This window comes from Thunnus thynnus, chromosome 1 (assembly GCF_963924715.1).
Source record: "Thunnus thynnus chromosome 1, fThuThy2.1, whole genome shotgun sequence".
Classification (NCBI taxonomy): domain Eukaryota; kingdom Metazoa; phylum Chordata; class Actinopteri; order Scombriformes; family Scombridae; genus Thunnus; species Thunnus thynnus.
The window spans coordinates 22,134,744-22,150,632 of NC_089517.1; the positions used below are offsets into that span (position 1 = coordinate 22,134,744).

Genomic DNA, 15,889 nt, shown 5'->3' on the forward strand with positions numbered 1-15,889 from the left:
GTCTCCTAATCTAGTTCCTTTTCCATGTCTAAATATGGTGTCAGAGGAAACAAGTCATCTGTCTTTCTTTCATAAACAAACCTTGTCAATGTTGTGGAAACTTCCACTGAGAGCACTTCACAAAAGTCAGTGTTGGGAAAAAAGGAAAGCTTTCCACAGATACACATGAACCTACTGGTGTATGATTTTTTTTTCTGTGCTCTTTGTGTGTGACTAAACCTTTTCAGTGTTTTGCCTGCATATAAAGTAGGATGTGTGGTCCCCTGTGTGAGATTGGCTAAAATACTGAGACGCCGCCCCTCTCACTTCCTGGCTGCCATCTTGAAGGTCCTGATTGGAAAGGCACCCAGTCCAGTTCTCCAATCCAGCAGAATTAAATTATATATTCTGAGCCAAGTTATCAGTCAGGGCAGCTGTAAATTGACATGAGCAGCACCACCACTGTGTCTATTGTTCTGTCTGACTCGACTTTAATGTTAAACCAAGGCACTAGCTTAACTACCTGGGGACTGGGCTGGGTTTAGTTTGCCATACAAGCACACACACACACACACACACACACACACAGAGTTGTATTTATGTCTTGAAACACTAGTAGCAGTGGTGATGCTTCTAATGTTGATGGTATTTGGACAGGTAAGAGTACAGCAGGTTAGTTGAGGTTTTCGATCTTGTCAAACTCTTTTGCTCTTTTGGTTATATTTATTTATTTGATTTAAGCAACACCCTCAGGGCCCTAGTTTGCTCTCCGGGCATATGTTTGTTCTATGCGTTAAATCTGGCGCCCCCTGCTGTATTTTGGTTTCATGCAGCTACAATTTTAAGTCGCTGTGTACCCAGCATCAGTGTTGCCAACTTAGTGAATTTGTCGCTAGATTTACCCCTTTAGCAACTTTTTTTCAAAAAGTATATCTAACGACTTTTTAGACAGCACCAATGTGGCTCTCTGGATTGACTGTTCAATGGGTGGGACAGAGCAGCATCATGTTCAGTGGACCAATCATCAGCCAGACAGAGTCGTGAATGAGCTGTGAATGTGTGTAGTACCTAGTTGATTTTCTTTTGTCAAAATAGACAGAGTTAACAATAGTGAATTTATTCCAGTGAATGATCATCTCTTCATTCATGATACTTCAGTTAGAGCTGATACAACCGCCTGCATAAATATCATTATTAGAGGTAGATTTAGATGCACATTGAGGAGCTGCTTGAACATAGAGAATAAAGAAAAATAGCTAATGAAATAGCTACTTAAATTCAAGTCAATTTACTTTAACTTAATTTTCTTTAAATTTAAAAAAATCTTGTATGTATGTAATTATGTCATGACATCATCGATATGCAAATTAGTATGTGACGTCATCTAGCGACATCTAGCGACTTTTCCAACTGGCTTTAGCTATTTCCCACTGAAAATAGATGGCAACACTGCATGTAAGGAGAGAGTGAGCACATGGTCCTGCTGGAGGCTGTGAATGCAGAAGCTCAGGCCCCAATCCAATGCCATCCTGTTGTTTCCTTGGCAGAAGCAATGTTTGTAAGTTGAATTATTATTGTTCAAGAGCTGATCTAAGGATATTAAGAAGAATTTATTAGAAATGTAATGTTGCTGATGTTTTATGGCTATTCGTTCATGTAGTTTGGTGCAGTGACTTTCAGTCTGTTAAATTAAATTAGTCAATATTAACTCTCAGTTTATGCAACTAGTTATAAAGGAGTTTAAATCATTGGCAAGTTGGTGGCAATGACAATTAACTGTCCACTGTGCTAGAGGATGGCACCCTTTGTGTAGCTGTGGCTAACTGTAAACGTCAGGGTGAATCTCACAGTGCTGAAGCAGCTCAGGGATAGGATGTTGAGGTAGGTGAGTGAATGAAAACTCAATTCACACTTCTTCAATACAATCCCCTCTCGTCTGTAAGTACTGGCTCCAGAGATGAAGCTCAGCTAAAAGTACACCTAACTCACCTCCAAATAGAGACTCAAGAGAAAGCACAAAACCATCGAGCACAGTTGTAGTTCCAGCTAGAAGTCAAAAAGCTGGAAATTGAAGCTGACAAGGTACTAAGACTGCGTCAGCTCGAGCCTGAGTCACAGGAGGAGACTCATGCACCAACTACATCAGCTGATGCCATAGGTACACCTTCCTCCTCTTCCACCACCTTACCCTGTAGCTCATTTGACATCAGTAAGCATATTGCAATCTGAAGTATTACTGTGTTAAAGCTTTAATCCAAATTGGTATTACAAATTGGTTCCCGAAGAATATAGACAATAATTCAGGAACCACAAAAAAAAGCCCCAAATCAGACTTATGTTGAGTTCAGCAAGGAAAAGGGAGCCTTCTTTGATAAATGGAGCACATCCTGCAAAGCAAATGATTTTAATTCTCATAGAGAATTACTTCTGTTGGAATTTATGAAACGCCTGCCTGATCACACTGTGGTATACTTAAATGAACCGAAAGTAAAATCTCTCTCCTCTGCTACTGTTAGCTGATGAGTATGTGTTTACTTATAAGGCTACATTTCCTTCAGTCCCTGTGGAAAGCTCTGCCTTAGTTACACAAAGTAATCCGAATCCAAAGTAAACCTAACAAACAACAATGGGATACAGTGAATTTAGTTGGCCAGTTGTTGCCTTTTCAACGATGTTTCGACACACACCAAAGTCCTCAAATATGACATTGATTTTAAGGATGGTAAACCCATAAACAGATTGAAGAGGTGTGTGCACATGCTTGTTGCCAAAAATCCAGGCAGAGTAACAATGGTAGGTTGTGAGAAAACGTCCATTAAGAATTTCTTTTGTGTTTCTTCCTCACTTATGAAAGCATCTTTGCCATATAACTGACATGGAGCTTTACAGTGTAAGTGTGTTGCTTGAAGAGTACCAAAGGGCTAGAGTACACATTCAAAATGATGTAGTTACTATTACTAAGGAGAAGAAGAGCATTCAGTATATACTGTCTGACAATAGTAATGCCTTCAAACGCCACTGCTGACCCTGCTGTTGTTCAGCAAGTGAGCGCTGACATGCAAGAAGGATGTTATTATATCCCTCACGACTCTGAAGTCATTCCTGCAAGAACTGCGACTGGACCTCAACTATTTTTAAGCCAACAATCACTGTCTTCCAAAGTGGGAGATTGGACATATCAGAAGAAAATGACAACCAGGCTGGATATGCTATACCCTCCATCGATGGCTGTACCTCTAAGCAAAGCAGTGTTATACAAAAACACATTGGTGACTTTGGACGGACAAGTTGTAACAAACTGCTGCAATAAGTTGACACCAGAGAAGGCAACTTACCAGTGAGGAATGTTGAGCTGTGTACCAATGGAGAGTCTAGTCAAACCATCACATCGTGGAGAAAAGCAGCACTGGAGCAACTGTGGAACTGTCTTGTTTACGCTTCAGTGAGAATTAATAGTATGGAGTGAAATTTCATTCCACTCAATTTACCACTGTTGAGCTGGTTATGTTGCTGTAAACCATTCAAGTATCCATTGCAGGCATGTACATCAAACAAGGAAAAGTGCAGTGGATGACCAAGGAAGGTGCTGACCTTAACAGCAACCCTCACATTACTTTACAGCTATACTATTTATGTTGAGCAGTATTTACAGCATTAAAGCATTAAGTTTTTAAATACAAGGTTTGAGCAAATAAATATGATACATGCTACAGATGTCCTCAACCATTTTTTCCTTAATCCTAATACAAGCTTCTTAATAATGGGTATCTGGTGATATTGACTCAGATATAATATTCATATTTACTTAAGAGAGTTAGCCAATGCTCAAGCTATAATCTGATAAAGAAATAACATAGCACTAAATACACATAGAAGATATGCAGTATTGATTTAATATGCATAAACCATATTGAAAAACCCAGCCATAGACTACCAAATTTGGCATTTCATTAAGTTGATAACTTTAATTGCTCAGTAAAAACAGACTTGGACCCAAAAGCACAACTCCTAGGCGAGGCAAGTAAGATAAAAAGGTTCAGCTTTAAATCATGGTCCAACATCAGGCAGACAACAGTAAGATGAATCAAAAAAAGTGTAATGACTGGTTCTTGAGGAGGACTCAAAAGCAGGACATGAGGCAAGCATCTAAGTAAAAAGTCTATTTTACTGAGAATCATAGCGAGCAGGATACAGGCTAACAATTTCACAAGGGAGCAGGCAAAATTCAGGTCAGGTGTCAGGCAGAATCAAATACTGGAAACATAACAAAAGACTGGCTGAAATGCTAGGTGAATACACAAAGAAGATCTGGCAGAGAGCAAGGACTGGGTGACTGGTATAAGTACTGGGGAGCTAATGAGTAACGAGGGACAGGTGTGCAGTGAGTCAGGTGGTTGGAGAATTGTGGGATGGATTGGAGACAGGTGGTGGATGGACGAGGAATGGAAGAGTTTTAAATGAGAAGAGAGTTAGTTCTGGGGAACATGTAAATGGACAGAATGACGCAAACACATGATAACATATCACCCTGTGACAAAGGGAGGCAGGCAAGGTGGCAAAAATCCAAAAAGGCAGGCAACAGGTCAGAACATAACAGACAGAACAAACTGGCAAGAAAAAAATGGTTGTGACACAAACAATGATGTGGCAGAGAATGAATGGAAATGGGCCAGTATAAATGTTGAGGCTTATATGTAAGTGGAAACAGGTGCACAGGAAGGCTGATGAAAGTCAGGTCACAGGAAACATGAAGAAGAAGGGTCACTGCAGGGCAGGTAGGTGTGCCAGGATCTGAAGCAACAGCAGACTTAGTTCATGGCAAGAGATAAGGCAGACTATGACTCAGCTGACATTGAAACAATAACTTGAAATCCTTGATATGAAATTGACATGACAGGGTCAACTACAGAGAAGATGTATACCCCTGATTTGCAAGCACTACAAAAACATTCAGTTCACTGACTGTATCATATGTGAAACTGTACTTCACATAATATAGGCTCATATGGTTTTAGAATGTTTCACTTGTAAAATGTGTGAGTAAAAAATCATGAACAGTATTTCACAAAATTCAAAAACTCAAAAAAAAAACTACTTTGCGGTGACAAAATTGTGTATTTGATTAAGTAAATCTAATTAAACATTTTGAAATAGACCATACACACTAAAGGGAAGTAGCGGTATATATGTATATAGAATAAATAAATGTTATTAAAATGAAAATTGATAACAAATAGGCAAAAACGACAGAGAGGAAAAGTTGGTAGGAGGAGGAGAGAGGATAAGAAACATGGGCAAGCCGGCTGTTTGACAAAGATTCAGTCTGACTCCTGCCACACCTGATTTTTACCTCCTGTGAGCAAGTGAATGTAAGCATAGAGGTGTAAGAATTTACTATGGGGCAAGCGAGAAAGCTCAGTTTTATAAGTGATGTGCAAATTACAGTGAGAGCGCCATTTCATGAAAAGATTGCCTGCACACGATGCAAAAGAATATATTTATTTCATGTACTAAGTGTACAAGAAACATCAGTTGCAAAGGAAGTAAAGGAACCATCTTCGTTGCCAGTGATAAGAGGCACTTTAAAACAAATGAATGAATTTAGCAAATTAATTATTCAGGTCAAGTGCTGACTGAGATGAGGTTATGGATGTACCCTACACTGTAGCCCTGACTGCTGCTGAGCCAGGATTAATCTCATGGCACAGCAACTCACTGAATGCCTCATATGAATTATTTAAACTGAAATCATGAAACCTATGTGTGTGCGTCAACTTGGCCACATTATTAGAGCCAAAGGACACACTCTGGATGAGGTGGGAGAAGCTGTGCAGGTGGGAAGAAAACAGCTCTGTGGTTGCAGTCTCATTAATGCCAGACACCTCAGGGAGAGAACAATCACAACGTCATCATCACATGAACACAGCGGTTATATAAGCAGCTGTTGTTCTACTGACAATACTGATTTTTTTTTAACCACCATTTGGTAATTACACAGACGTAGACACAACCATAGCAAGTGAACTGTGTGATATGATTGGTTGATGTTGATATATCTAATGTATTTTACCACCACCTTCACAAAAATTCTAATTAAATCCAGACAAGTGCAGCTCACTGCAGTCAAATCAAACTGTGCATGTCTTAATTTCCTGCTTAACTACTTACTGGCACTGGATATTGTAATCTCTCTTTATCTGTATTCTGGAGAATTATGTGATTTTCCACTCGAGTCCCACTGCTGAGTAGCTCTGATCATGGAATTAAATTGGAATCTCACAGCAGGTTTTTATTGACTAACCATGTGGATTGACACTGACTGGTATTAGGCTGGCATACAGAGCAGGTACAAGCTTTCAGGCTGCCTTCAACACAACAATATGTAAGCAAAGTTCAATTCAACCTCCTCTGACTGTGGGCCAACAGCTCTGTCATCACTGCCTTAAGTTTACATGAAGATTAGGATCATGTTCCAAATCTGACACCAAACCCCCTCAATACACCACCAACACAACATACACATGTATAACATAAACCTGCCACACACACTCACACAAAGCTTTAAACACAGCAGCACATTTACTTAATTGTGTTGACTTTTCAAATAAAAAAAGACTTATTCGTCTGATACTGGAGGTTCTTCAGTCCCATCCCTCAAGAATATATTACATGGCCATTATCAGCCACTTAATTCTATTAATGACAGAGTTGGAGGCTTTGTTGACAGACTCTAGAGGCTGCGGCTTTATTTAATCGGACGCCAGTTTTCTTCCAGCTTATTATTTCCACACTGAGCTTTGCCCATGTTATTTAGAGGAAAAGCTGGTATAAAATAAGATATTTGTTAACCAAGATACAACATAGACAGTCCCTAAAGTGTCTGATTGAAATAGGACATTGCCTCCTATAAACTATGAATCTTAGATATGGACATATACTGCATGCATGCCTTACAAACATATGTAATAGTCAAATGATCTAAGCTGATTAGAGGAAAGCTAAATAAGCAGCTGCATTTAAACTCTTGCTACAGTTAAATATTGTATAATACTGTAGCTCTGTATGAAAACTCTTTAAGCCTTCAGGTAATAACTGGGTTTTAAAGGAGTTGCAGCCAAAATTGAAAAATATCAAACACGATATGTTATGATTAGCATTTTAAATGCTCTTTTGTTGTTGTTGATGTTGTTGTTGTTGTCGTCGTCTGGTTAAATGGAACTGTGTGCCTTTGCTCGTCTCTCATGCACCTCTTCCTGCCTCAGACCTCAACCCCTCCCTTTCATAAAAAGAGGGGGCGTGGCTTCAGACTGCAATCAATTCAAGGACATGTCTGCAGTCATGTCTATAATGGCGATGGCTACAGCTCACTGCAGTGTGCGGCTTTGTGAATGGGAACCAGCAGGAGCCTTTTGAAAATGAGCTAATAGACAAACACCTCGGAAACGCACACATGCAGCTCTGCAGTCACATGCTGCACATATACTGGATAACAGTAACATCTTACACTGTAATACCAGAGACTGTTTTACTACTGTCTGAGGAATAACACCTATGATTACACCACTATGCAACAGATTGTATTCAGTGTTCACATCATAGGCAGGGAGCAACTGAATAAAGGTCATAGTGATAGTGAGAATAATGTACTTGCAGAGTATTTTGCTTTCATCACAAATAATTTTTATTAACCATTGTTTTAACAAAATACAGGTTAAATGGAAAACTAAACATAGAAATCAATGTATGTTTCAGCTGTTCATGCAAACATGGCCAACATAACAGCACACAGTATAGATTAACACAGTCAGATGACTGCAAATGTCACAACACAAAAAGGGATGCATATGATTTACATAAAAAAACTCACTGACTAGAGAGCAAACCAAGAAAAAACATCAGTGACTTACAATGGTTATAAATCAAACAATGATTGAGGCTTTCCTCAGTGAGAGAACAGTAAAATATGATAAAGAAAGTAAAACATATTGGTTAGTAGCTATTCACAGTAGATGCTTTCGTGTATATAGTGACTTTCAAATCTGCCCATTTCCTTGTTCTCACTCAAAGTGCATTAGACCTGCTTCGACTGAGGCCTCTCAGTATCAGCTACAATCATAAGTCGCTCACACCACAAGTTATCACACATCAAAGTGCATTTGATGTTATTTATCTTGCACAGTTATGTCCCGCGTCATTGTCCACCCGTTTTCATCCTTCTGCAAACACATTTTGTTAACAAACAAGCACTTGCCACCTTCCACCTCTGTTTCATGTCTCTAAGTAAACTTAAGCTTTATTAAGGCGGTGTACACTTGCAGTTGTGCACAAGGTTTCCAATGTATTCATTTCATTCAGATACACTGTTCACATTTTGGTACAAGGGAGAAGTCCGCAATATATTATCTTTATATAAAACATTGTGTTGAGACAAAATATCACAATTAGTGGTATTTCCAATTCTATCATCAGCCTTGTTTTAAAATATTTCAAAGAAATATTTGATTTTGTAAGTGTGCTTTTAGGAAATCATTGAGTTTGGGCTAATATGTTAACATCCAACTTTACAGGATCATCAGATAACAAACTTTAACCAACTCACATCTCTCAGTTCTGCTTTCAAAATGATTCAAAATACACATAACATAGAACAGTATAGGAAGACATTCAATATGAAACATTAACACATTTACATACATATTTATATATCAGTGGGTTCTGATGCAACATGTTATGTGTACATTGAGAAAATCTAAGCAGACCAGAAGCCCTTCATTTCCTTTATGTTAGGGATGCATCAATAACAACAGCAGAGTGGGAGATAGCAGGCTTAATGCTGAGCACTGATATCTTATCTTTATCACACTTGCTGAATCTTAAACCAAAGAGTTACGTGTAACGGACATCATATTTATATTTGTGTCAAGCAATCTCACAGATTATATTGTTAATTTAACAAAGCAAATACGGTCAGGGCAGCCAAACGTTTAATCTAGAAATCAAAATCTGTACTGACAGTGCTTAATTGGTATTGATGCATCTCTCTGTACCCACATCAGTATTCTCAGCTTGGATAATTAATGCTCTCTGGTATTGCACTGCATGGATGCTTGAAGTTTACATAGACCAAAGCAGACAATATGCACATACCCACTGATTAAACATCATAACACGCAGCAAACCCATGGCCAGACTTTTTTTTTTTTATATCCACAGAATATTTGAATAAACAGATGAGAAAAATGCAGCTCTGTACATGATGAAGCTAAGCTACTAGTGGTAGCAAATGTCACCTCAGCGCTAGCCGTCTCATATTTCAGCATTGCAATCCCAACACAAACCATGTCAGATTTAGAGACAAACATGACTGACGGCTTCCCAGTGGAACTGCTCTAAAAAACTAAATGGTTACAGGAATAGTCTTTATCCGCATCCAGGCCTGATGGCCTCATTAAATGGAGAGCTTCCCTCTGAGGCCGTGATGATGTAAACAAAGGCCAAAGTGATGTTCAGATTACAGTCAGAGCCCTGGAATTAAATGTCTGTTGTTCCTCTTCTTGCTGCCCGACTTTCCACGCACCCACAAACATTGATGATATCATAACACTGGAAAAAGCATGACTAAGAACTGCATTTAAATAAACTCACTTGCCTACGACATGCAAAGCTGTTTGCCATGAAGACTGAGTACATGATTACAAATGATCTGGAGCAGGTTTTGAAAACTGCACGCCACTGAATTGATTACAAACGTACGGATGTAAAGTTAGCTGTTGGCTGGTTGTATAACACCAGTAAAGGCTTATGGTATAGAAATGATGTAATCCAATATCAGTTTGCCATCTACGGCTGGATATACTGTAGCTTAATTGGCCAGTCAGGCGGTTCAAACCATTTTGGTCATGTGGGGTGTGAGCAGCAGCACTATTTTTGCACAGTGTCGACTGAAGATGTTATCATGTACCCTTTACAGTGGCAGAAGCTGGTTAAACACAGTCATAGGTGTAATTGCTACTTTTCTACAGACAAGGTGTGCTCAATGAAAAACTGAGTTACACAGTGCAATCAAGAACATTGGAAATGAAAAAAAAAAGGTTTTGAATTCGAAAATGTACAATAATACTCTTCCATTTAAATGTATCTGTTAAAAAATGCTGTCAAAATATGATGCCCTGAATAAGAAGAGAAAAGGTCCACAAGTAATCTGAGGTAAATTTAACCTGGCAATCAGCTAGTTAATTTATATTACACGACTGCGATCAAGGACTTCAATCCAGAAAAAAAAAAAAAAACTTCTTATCACAGTGAAGTATGAGAGTCCATGTCCATGCTTTATAAATATAGCCTCTATGATTCAGTGGAATATGCATAATCCAGTTTTAATTTGGGGGACATTTTCTGAATCATTGTCTTTGGACTTGACATTGCTTAGGCCTCCTTGTGGAAGTCATGTTTGTTTAATTTGGCAAAAATACTTAATCACTTTACAGTAATGCATGCCATGGGTGTTGATTGGGTGTAAGTATATGGCTAAAAGGCAGGTTAATGCTGTCCCTGCATTGGAAGCCCACATGTACATGGACACTAACTAATCCTCAGTGCCCACAAGCCTATTTGAAACAGTAAGTTTAATGAAGATAATCATGTAATGCATTTTGTCTATTCGCGCTGGATGAAGAAAATATACAGCATTCAATGCACAACTTTCCACATGGCTTATAAGGCATTTTTCAATGGCATGACAGTGGAAAATTATAGATCGAATTTTTTTAATTTCTTTTTTTTTCTGTCTGTCAACTCTGTAAGACATTGTGTGCAAGGTATTGTCTTTATGTTTCCCCCAGCCTGCAGGAGACCACCAGAGGAGTATGCTACTTGGTTCTCTTGGCATGCACATCAGCCAAGAGGAAATGCTGACTGCCTCTAGAGCCAATATTTTTGCACACATGCAAAACAAACTGATCATTTTAACAACACCATATCCCTAAATAAATTTACACCATCTCCTGAAAGGAACAGTGATGCCTGACGTCGGCATCGCCCGGCACGTTTTCCGTGGCACGTGTTTCTACATTACATAACATGAACATGCCCTCCCAAAGGGCACCATGCTGTACAGAGCCCTGACATCAAGGCAAATTATCTAACAGCATCCCTCGCCCGGCACCTATCAAAAGCTTATAGACTCCAATCTGTTACCACAAGGGGACAAATATTTTAAATAATGTAGGAAATAATTTTCTGTGTCACAGCATGTGTGTAGCTGACAATGGCAGAAATAAAATAACCATTAACAGGCTATAGTCATAATTAAGGTACCCGGGGATCAATTTACGCACAAATTACGCACGTAGTGTGCCACTGCAGACGGCAAAGCTCAGATAAAGTGAATCCATCCATTCTCCCATTCCCGTGGCGGGGACATCTTGAACCTGTGACGCCGCACTTTGTAGTTGATCCCGTTATTATTGTCCCAGAACTCTTCCCCGTCGACACAGTATTTAATCGCAAACTGCAAGGTGCCTCCGTTCTCGAGGTATGTAGGCATGACGATCTTGAAAGAAAACTTGTCGGTGTCACCGTCGCTTGAGTTAGGAACATATGATGCCAAACTGTCCATAAATGTTATCCAGTTGTTTAGGGAATACCGTAAAGAGACGCTCTTTTCGAAAGCCAGATTCAAGACGCGCACAAACCCCGAGAGGCTGAAATCGTCTGTTTCAACGCTCTCCAACATGACTTTCACCTCCCTCACTTTCTGCTCAAAGCCAGGTAGTGTGCCTGGGTTGGCGAACTGCAGTTCCATAAACACAGACTGTGTGGGAGCCCGGGGGAATTTCGTGGCCAAATCATTAGCGTGGAGGGGTCCCTTGGGTAGTTTGGCCAATATGCGCTCCGGCACCTCTGGCTCATCTGTATCATCGAAATGTTTCACCGAGATGAGCTCCAGACCCAGTGAGTCGGCAAACCGGACTTTTTTCTGACTCGTTGGACTTCTGTTACGAGCGATCTCTAACTTTGCTCTCTCTGTAGGTGTGGGGAGCGACTTGCACCTCCGGCGCAGGCTTGGACTCTGTGGAGGTTTCAGGAAGGTCTCTCTACCCCGTGGTCTCTCGTCCACCACCGGGCTCTCGACGGGCTCACAAGTACCGTTCATCAAGTCAAAATCTTCTCCATCTTCAAGCCGTGGGTTTGCCGCTGCCAGGCTACCGAAAAGTCCAGCTATGCAGCTGTAGTTCCTCGGCAGGCAATTCTTTGGGGGCAGCATGACCACGGCAGGATGCTCAGACTCCGCTTCCATAAAACGCAGCAGTCCCTGCACTGCAGAACCGGAGTGGTCGTGATGGGGAAGACCGGCGAGTCAATAGATGAAGCCGTCAGGTGTCAGTGTCCCACTCGCGGATAGGTGCTCCGGCTGCGTCATAAGCTGACACTTTGCTGCTCTTGACCAATAAACCAAGCTGTTGGTGTGCGCCAGCAAAGTGCGAATTAGTTCCTGGAGATCGGTCACTTTAAATGTCTGTGTGAGAAAAACACACCGCACAGTTTTCTTATTGTAGAAAAAGAATAAAAAAGCACAATCTCCCCTTTGCAACTACCGTCTCTCTTCCAGTTTTGATTAATATTTGATCTCTTAGAGATGCTGAACCTGTTTGACGTTTCCGGAGGTGTACGTGCTGAACTGAACGTTGCGAAATGGTTTCCTCCTTCACAAGTGATAACTTCCCGTTTTTTCACGGTGTGACATTATGCTAACGACCCTAATAGCCCACAGAAAAGAAGTGGTACGAATATGAGCTGACTATCCTCGTGAAGCATGTGACTGAGTTTTTGCACAACAGGCTTATTTATACAGACAGTTTCAGATATTCTATTCTATTCTATTCTATTCTATTCTATTCTGTTCTATTCTATTCTATTCTATTTCTATGTGCATCAACTAATTTCCTTAGAGGACATTGTAAATTATTACGTAACAGAGATGTAACAGTCAGCTGTGGCAGACTGGGCTGCAGCGCCTCCGGCACGCCCCCTTTCCCTACGTCACATCTTCCCCGCGCAGCCTCTAAACGTTGCCATGACGACGGCGTTGCAGCTTGTCTCTAAAGGCATTCACCGTTTCTAGCTACTCTTCTGTTTGGGGAACTGTCGACCAGAAAGAGAAAAAAACCCACCACGACAGATAGCTGCAGTTTTGTGTGAATTGTGTTTTCTGATATTGGAATTGTGACACAAACTCACACAACATGCAGCAGGGATTCAGCTTGCTTCCTTTTGGTGAATGAAGTGCGGTGAAGTTTGAAAAACTTATTTTCTTGGCATTTAAAACCAAATTGTCTGTAGCTAGACTTAAAGAACTCAGCATTTCGCCTTTTTCATATAGATCTTACCATGGTAACTAACTACACATGAGCTAACTACACAATGGCGACCTTGGAGGAAATGGATCACACAGCTGTGAATGGATCAGACAAGGAGGACGCAACTGGGGAGCAGCCTTACAAGACAGCAGAGAGGACACATGTGGATGCCCTTCTGGATATTAGTGAGGAGAACTTCTTGACAGAACTGGAGCCACATGAGTATCACTGTTACTCTGGCTGGGAAGAAGCTGTAAGTGAAGTGATATCTGCTTACTGCCTGCCTTTATCTGATTCAGTTAGTATTACCTATGAGGCTTGTGCTAGTTGCACATGTTGAAATGGGTGTTTCCACTGTTGCAAAATTATATAGATATATTCAAATAGAGAGGAACACTTTTAAAATGTGTACATGCTTTAATTTCTGATCTGTTAAATAGCAACATTAGCACTACTTACATTTCCACGCTTTTAATTCTGACTTGGCACAATACATCGACTAATTCACTTTATGTGTTTCAGTTTATACATATTCAAACTTCTCATATTTAACATTAGATTTGGTTTTGCAACAGGTCCGCGGTTGGGCCAGAGTTGCTCCACTGAGCTGCATATTTCTGCCTCAGAAGAGGGACTGGAAACCAAAGTCTAAGGAGCCTGACAACCTGACCCCCTTGTCTGTTGACCCAACAATCCGTAATGTAGACAGCTCAGCTGGCAATGCTGAGCCACGCAGTGAGTTGCAGGTTGGCCCTCCTAACAGCTTGAAGAAATCCATCCCATTAAACCAGCAAACAGGAACCTGTAGTCACACTACTGCTGCAGCTCCGCAGCCAAATCCTCCAGAACGGCCTGCCCTCGGTGCCATGCAGAAAAACATGTCGCATCTCTTAGTCGATGAGAAGATAGAGGAGGAAGGGGCCCTCAGGGAGACTTCATTGCAGCCTCACCATCTGCCCTCAAAATACCCTTCGAACAGGCCTACTAAGCCTCAGAAACACAGCCATAGGTCCAATAATACAATGGTTCCCATTAAAAACTTCACATTTTTACCTCCGATCAACTCACCACACGTGAATCCACAGAGGGTCAGTGGCCAGCTCTGCAGTGGCAAGAAGGCCCCAGAGGGAGAAACCTTAGAGGAAAACTGTTACATGTTTGATAAGAGGAGCAGCACAAGAGGATCAAGAATGGACTCCAACCCAGAGCTTCCCACTTACGCTGCAGCCCCGACCTCCAAGCACCGGACATGTCAGTATAACCCTTACTTGTTGTCTACTGGAAGTGTTTCTATCCCTAAGAGGTTTCAAGTGCCTATGTCTTCAAAACCTGACATAGTGCATCACACCAGCTACTCAGTGGGCAAGAGCCTCACACAGGCGTTGCACTCCAGCACTGCAGCAGGTGCACAAGCCCATATGACCCCAAGCTGCCTGTTCTCTTAAGGAAGTGACTCTTGCTGCTGTGCATGCTGTTAATGTGTGTGAGGGCTGTGAAATAAATGTTTAACATGACTGATGATGATGTTCAATGATGCAATTAGTTTAAACTTTGTTTTAACTAGGTAAAAAAAAACAACCAATTTATCTTATTTTGTATCATGTATGCCTCAGCCTCACTGCGTAGTTGAAAGCATACATGTAAAGTATGACACTATGCTAACCATAACAATAACAGTCAAGGGAAAACAACAAATGAAATGTTAAGCTCTAGACATCATTTGGGCCTGTTTTGTTCTCACTAGTTCCCACAAGTGCTTTCTCAGCTGTTGTAGTTACCTAGCAACGGAGCAGCTACCTCATAAGAAGCATGGCGGTGTGCCTGCCTCGTACTTTCTTTTTTCCTCTTCATTTAAACTTCAAACCACAAGCTACAGCTCTGTCAGAACTTCAGTGTCAAACTGTAGCTTGTGACTGTACGTGATGATATAAACCGCTGCCAAACTACCGCATCTACTCTATCAAACACAAGAGTATAAAAATTCAGTTTTATCAGTAAGTGCTTCCTGGTGAGTGTGGATATGGTCTGTATTATGCAATGCACAAAAGGGTTATGTGGCAAATCTCTAAACGTATTGTTTGTCATGTTGGTCTCCAAAGGTCAGCCAATTACTGAAATACTACTTAAATACTACTTAGCTTTATTGTACCTACCTCTGAGTTGTTTAGATGCTGTAAATTTAAAAATAGCTGCTTAGCGGCAATTTTGTTTTATCTTACCTGAATGTGCATATAAAATAAAATGGGTGATGATTTGTCAAGTGTTGCTATATCTGGCACAAACCCAGATTCAATGTCTATTCTCAGTAGGATGTAACTGCTTTGAAGTGAAAAGATGAAAGACACAATATTATACAGTTTTATGTTCTATATTAAATGTCTGAAAAGCACAAAAAATGCTGCACAACTATATCTATCAGGTTGTTCCTTTAGTTCTCAATTTCTAAGTTCAGCACAAGGGTAATAAAATGCACGGACTTCTCAGTTATGCCTTCTTCAGTGTGCAAAATACATTTTATTCCCTGAATTAAAAAGGAGCAATCTGATATATTT

At 40.5% G+C, this 15,889-nt stretch overlaps 2 protein-coding genes across 4 annotated transcripts; one reads left to right on the top strand and one right to left on the bottom strand.

Moving 5' to 3' along the window:
• The first annotated feature begins 1,400 nt into the window (after positions 1–1,400).
• si:ch73-103b9.2 (uncharacterized protein LOC100150067 homolog) lies at positions 1,401–14,851 on the top strand. 3 transcript variants are annotated; one of them, XM_067591060.1, is made up of 3 exons: positions 1,401–1,537; positions 13,361–13,590; positions 13,913–14,851. In XM_067591060.1, the coding sequence occupies exons 2-3, from the start codon at positions 13,402–13,404 to the stop codon at positions 14,780–14,782; spliced, it is 1,059 nt and encodes a 352-aa protein (XP_067447161.1). In that variant the 5' UTR covers positions 1,401–1,537; positions 13,361–13,401; the 3' UTR covers positions 14,783–14,851. The 3 variants fall into 3 exon arrangements, with proteins under 3 accessions (XP_067447161.1, XP_067447155.1, XP_067447167.1); XM_067591054.1 differs by lacking the exon at positions 1,401–1,537 and adding an exon at positions 12,961–13,263; XM_067591066.1 differs by lacking the exon at positions 1,401–1,537 and adding an exon at positions 12,961–13,254.
• On the bottom strand, positions 7,653–12,724 carry LOC137183769 (protein phosphatase 1 regulatory subunit 3E). The gene has a single exon (XM_067591074.1). It carries the CDS (start codon positions 12,275–12,277, stop codon positions 11,354–11,356), a length of 924 nt encoding a protein of 307 aa, XP_067447175.1. The 5' UTR covers positions 12,278–12,724; the 3' UTR covers positions 7,653–11,353.
• Positions 14,852–15,889: the final 1,038 nt, after the last annotated feature.